At 39.4% G+C, this 5,898-nt stretch overlaps 1 protein-coding gene across 1 annotated transcript; it reads left to right on the forward strand.

Annotated features, from left to right (window-relative positions):
- Positions 1-4,261: 4,261 nt before the first annotated feature.
- On the forward strand, positions 4,262-4,671 carry LOC101845694 (scavenger receptor cysteine-rich domain superfamily protein; the record flags this gene model as incomplete). The annotated part of the gene is given in 1 exon segment (XM_013083026.1): positions 4,262-4,671. A coding segment is annotated over 1 exon segment (308 nt), but the record flags the coding sequence as incomplete, so codon positions are not given.
- Between the last annotated feature and the right edge of the window lie 1,227 nt (positions 4,672-5,898).

Genomic DNA, 5,898 nt, shown 5'->3' on the forward strand with positions numbered 1-5,898 from the left:
TATATATATATATATAATTGCGTACATGTGGATGGTTGTTTTCTATAGCTGAAAAAAACTAGGGAACGCAGAACAATGAAAAAATTACTGAAGGCAGTTCAAATACCAAGCTAAGTTCCTATCCATTCAGTAAGTGCTTGCATCAGTAAGTGTTTGCATCAGTAAGTGCTTGCATCAGTAAGTGCTTGCATTTGCCTTACAAAATTAGAAAAATAGAAAACACTATCGGCCGTTTACGATTTTCCCTTTCGTCATTTCAATGCAGTGTTCAAGACATATTTCCGTTTTCCTTGATAAAAGAATTGTTTTTCCCCCGGAAATAAACAAATCTTCTTTTTGCTCCTAGAGATTACATTTAGGAAAGCTCGTCACTTTGGCCGCCTAAATCGTCCGAACCACTGAACTTTCGAACTTGAAAAAATTAACGGGGATTCAGAATCATTTAAGGGGAGCACTGTTATACAAAGGAGTCTGAAGCCAGTGTAGTTTACTTTTCAGTTATTTCTTAGTTTCGTTTGAATCTAATCTTGGGAAAGTCCGTCTTCTAAGACGCCTTTGTAAAACAATTTTGACTTCCGTTCACATGCTGTGCGCACTGTTTCCACAATGGCTTGACTATTAAATCTGTTCATCAAACGGGAAACCCAGCTAGTTTAATATAATCCTTTGTTTAAAGTGAAGATTGATATATTATCGATTCTTTCCACCTCGTTTCTTGCTCCTCAAAAATCAATGATGCAACTTCTTTGTCTGTCTGTGAGTTTGCCTGACAGTCTGTCTGTCTGTTATTTTCTGTTTTTCTACCTGCCAGGCTATATCTATCTATCTATCTATCTATCTATCTATCCATCTATCTATCTATCTATCTATCTATCTATCTATCTATCTATCTATCTATCTATCTATCAATCTCTCTATTTGTCAATCTATCTATCTACCTTAGCGTACAAGAAACCATGCAGTGTACCCGCTCGCGGCGTGGCGAAACTGGAGGGCTGACTGGGAGCCTAAGTGTGCATGCGGCTATGCACGCAACGCAAGGCAAATGGTAGAGAAACACACCCACTCTCTCCCCTTCTATCCACTCCCCCCCCCCCCCCTCTCTCTCTCTCTCTCTCTCTCTCTCTCTCTCTCTCTCTCTCTCTCTCTCTCTCTCTCTCACACACACACACACACACACACACACAAACTTTATAAGTTAACACTAATTTATGTAGAACATCCGATACATTGCCTCCAATTACATGTACTTGGGGTGAACTATCATCGTGAAAGTCCAAACGCTGATCATTTAATACCCCATCCCTTCCTTATTCAGGATGTCGAAGAACATAAATGGGCTTTAAATCTATCCGCACTTATACAAGTGTTGGTGAGAAACATGAAAAAAAAGAAAAATACAGATCTTAGATATTGATCTTGAATCTAGATCTATGAGTGATAAACAAAACGAAAAAATTGTTTTCATCAATAGGCTTATGACTACAATGTTTGCTGGTAAAACATAAATATAGTGAATACTTGAAGATAAAAGTTAGAGATTTTGTAGTACTGCTTGACGTTAATCGGAAAGAAAACATAAATCTAGCCAAAGGAAAAACAAACTGAATATGTCACAAAAGACAAGCATGATTTTACATTGATCGAGTGTCTCTAGAGTAGAAATGACCAATACTTTCTGGTATTATAGTAGAATTCTAAGTGAGCTGGACTTCAGTTTATCATTTTGGTGTGATAAACCATACATGTTTTAGTTTGCTGAAAATTTGTACTACAATACAGAATAATTGGCTTGCAGCGCAGTTATATATCAAAGAAGCTGTTGTGGCCGTATACACTGGAGATAGTAGTAATAATATGAAATCTGTGAAAGGGAAGCATGCCAGTTTGTCACAAACCCAGTTTGTCACAGGCCCACGACCCCGCATCGACTGTGCCCTGCATGACGGAAGTTATCACTGAAACTCTCAATAAGAGTAAAAATGAATGATTGATTAATAGCATCATGAATTGAATTTTATTTTTCTATTGTTTTTAACGAAAGAACACTCCTTGTTCAAATTTTACAGAGTATTTTCCTTTGATTTGCATACAAAAAGGAAGAAATATGAACAACACAAGCTGAATTGATATAAAAAAGAGACTATCTTTACAATACCAATATGAACGTGGAGAATTAAAAAACTTAAGTTACGACTGCAGTGTTAAAGGGCTGTAATTATGACTGTCATCAATACTTATATCTATATACTTTAATAAAAATGTGACAAACTGGGCCTATGTCAAACTGGGCAGTGAATAGGCCTACTTTTTCATCAAAAACTTAGTAAACTTGTGCAAGAAAGAAAGACATTTCAACGAGAAAAATAACAGAATAGATAGATCAATAAATAAGTAAAATTAATTTAAAAATCAGCTACTCGGGTCCATTGGAAAAGGCATACATACATGTATATTTGTCTCCTTTATAGTTATAGGTCCCACAATCCACTCTAATGTTGTGCTGCCTTTGTTGATTTGGACGAGAGCTTCGTTGCCTTCCTACTCGACCCACAGCCTTGACTGTTATATTGCTGCAATTCTGAACGGCAAATCTTTTCAGGAAGATGTTGGCAATGCATGTGAGGGTTTTCTTAGACACAACGAGATTTAAGTTAAAAGTGTCCACAAATCGTCTCATGATTGTAGCCAACCGAGCTCGACAGAGTTTTGAAACTGAATTTGTAAAGAAGTGAAGAGCTTCAATTGCATTATATCACCCTCACTTGCAAACAGGTACATATAAATCTAGATGCAGCAACCATGTATAGGTCCAATAGGCTGAGAACTGAAGAGTGTAAGCTTTATTTTATCCTCATCCATTGCAACTACACCATCATGTGTTGTTGAAGATTTTAAAGAAATGACAAAGTTTTTCTCGAAAATTGCTGATTGATGTTTGCATTGCAGAGCAAGTCAACGGCTTCAATATGTCCATACTCCGACCTCTGAAGTCACTGGTGGAGTTTTGTGTTGTTCTTGAATGAGCAACATTACGCAGTGTAGATGGGGGTACACTAGGAAAAATATTGGGAGGAACAGCAAGAGATGGATACCTAGATTTTCTGATCATAGGAGCACCGGGTGGTCAGTGTAAAGATCTACAAACACCCAAATGCTAAGTCACTTCATTGTGTTTCCGGTTGTGCCTTGGCATGCTGTCTATACCCACTTCTTACATTGTTTGGGGTCACTAGGAAAGGAATACACACTGACGTCCTTGTCCGATCCTCTTTTACTGTCATACTTTGAGGAGCATCCATACATGGGACACTTTTTTGTCATGATGGCCCTTGCAGACACAATAAAACACACCTTTTATCCGTCAGAAATTCACCCTGTAGGCCCACACATTCAAAATAAATCTATCTTAGTCCCTAGATCAGATCTAGTATAATAATGTTAGAACACAATGTGAAGAAATCTTACTGTATAAATACCGGTACAAGAATAGGCAACAAGTACCGGTAACAAGTGCGTTGTGTTAAATGCATGCACACGCACACTAATAGGACTACTACACACTACACACAAGGTAAGACAATAGGCCTTGCTCCTAATTGAGTAATTGAGTTTCGCACGAACAATGCAGCGAGCGAATGGCAGGCGAGAACCCAGCCTCACAGATTCCTGCCTGGGAGGGCTGTCGGGACGCATGGTTTCTTGTACGCTAAGGCCGTGACCTATCTATCTATCTGTCTATCTATCTATCTATTTAGCAAGCTAGCTCTAGCTAGCTGGTTGTCTTCATCTCCAACAGATGATTTTTCCGTCTCTACATTTTCACACCAGACGTTAATGCTTGCCTGTTTTCTTGGGTATTTTTTCTCACATTTTAACTTTCTTTTTTTCTTTGTCTCTTTTTTATTTGGTTGATTCTTCGTTTCTTCTGCCAACAACAATCCCAAGTTTTAAAAAAATGATAATAACCAACAGTAACACCACAATGACACCAACAATAACAACATCAACACCATCAACGACAGCAGCAGCAACAATAATAACAACAACATCAGATATATCATCTACATCACCACCACCACCACCACCACCAACAACAACAACAACAACAACAGATATACCATCTACCTCACCACCACCTACAACAATAACAGCAACAACAACAACAGATCTATCATCTACATCACCACCACCTACAACAATAACAGCAACAACAACAATATCATCAACAACAACAACAACAAATCACTCTCCCCTCTCGCAGGCACCACTTGGGGTTTCATCTGTGACGATGGGTTCCGGCCTGAGGCAGCGAGAGTCGCCTGTCGTCAGCTGGGCTACACACACACCACTGGCTCTTCTGGCGTCATAACGTCCAGTAATCACTCCTCCGTCGACCTGGAAGACTGGATGAGAGGTTACGAGATCGTGCTTGATGACGTCACGTGTGACGGTGGAGACGGAGGGCTCCGATTGGACAGCTGTTCTCACGCTCTGATTGGTCACCATGATTGTCACGTGACTGAGGCTGTGTTTATAAGTTGCTCCCCTGCTAACCAGACGGGTTAAGAAAAAAGCAATGGCTACCTTAGAAGTACACAATTCTATCTGCTTAGTACCTAGTTTTGAGAAATTGGACGTTTGACAAAAAATTTGAATTTCACAACATGTCAAGCTTTTTTCGAATGCAATTCTTTGAATATCTTGAAAACAGCTCCAAATAATCTTACGATTTCAACAGAGCAGATAGAGCATTTAATATGGTTTCTCACCTCATAGATCTAGTCTTGGTAGTTCAAAACGGCCCGAAATGTCAAATAGAACTTTGTAATTCCAAGGTAGCGACTTGGTGAGCGAATCTAACCATGTCCCGCCAATTTAGGTCAAACATTTTGATATTTGGGGTGGGGGGGGGGGTGTAAATTCTTTCTTATTATCTTCCACAATTGCTCAAATGCGTATGGACTCTTCTTTTTGCTTGTAATACAGGGTGAGTCAAAATTATGTTCACACTAGTTTGTGAGCAAAAGAGAGAGATATATATAGATGAACTCCAGGACAAGACACAAGGTGTCAGATCAAGATTTCCCCGTGAAATGTGTGTCGTCATGGTTTTTTAAAAAATGTGCTTTTGATCGTTGGAGGGTTGAGGGGGGTTTTTGTTTTTGTGTGTGTGTGTGTGTGTGTGTGTGTGTGTGTGTGTGTGTGTGTGTGTGTGTGTGTGAGTGAGTGAGTGTGAGTGTGTGGAAGTGTGTGTGAATGTGTCTGTGTGTTTTATATGTGTTTTGGGGAGAGGGGGGTGCATTGATCATGTTGGTGACCAGGTTAAGACTGTTCAGAAAATTCTGAATAAGTCAAATAGTACATTATTTCTGCCATACCATTAACATATTTTGACTCGCCTTGTATATAGTATCATCAACTGTTATTACTGTTATGAGCGACATCATTTCAGACAAAAGAAATTTTAAAAAATCTAATTTGACGGATTCACGTTTAGGGTCTGATACCGCTTGGGTTTAATTGTTCTGGATTTTGGGATATGTCAATGTTTCTAGACCAATTTCAGTATGACGTTCAGAAGAAGAAGGGGGTGCATTTGTGTAGGACCAAGACAAGAGCAGAGGGGGGGGGAGTGAAAGAGAGAAAAGTGGAGAGAAAGGAAGAGGGCGAGAGATTGATTGTGTGTATATATTACATAACGTATACATTGTGAGCATGTGCAAATGTGCGTATGTATGAGGGTGCTAGTGAGTTTGTGTGTAAAGGCGAGAGCAAGAAATAGAAGGCATGTGTTTTTTGTGTGTGTCTGTGTGTATGTGTGAGTGTGTGATGGAGACAGGGAGAACCAGAGTGAGAGAGAGAGGAAGAGAGAGAGAGAGAGAGAGAGAGAGAGAG

The sequence above is a fragment of the Aplysia californica genome, unplaced genomic scaffold, assembly GCF_000002075.1.
Source record: "Aplysia californica isolate F4 #8 unplaced genomic scaffold, AplCal3.0 scaffold00206, whole genome shotgun sequence".
In the NCBI taxonomy this organism is placed as follows: domain Eukaryota; kingdom Metazoa; phylum Mollusca; class Gastropoda; order Aplysiida; family Aplysiidae; genus Aplysia; species Aplysia californica.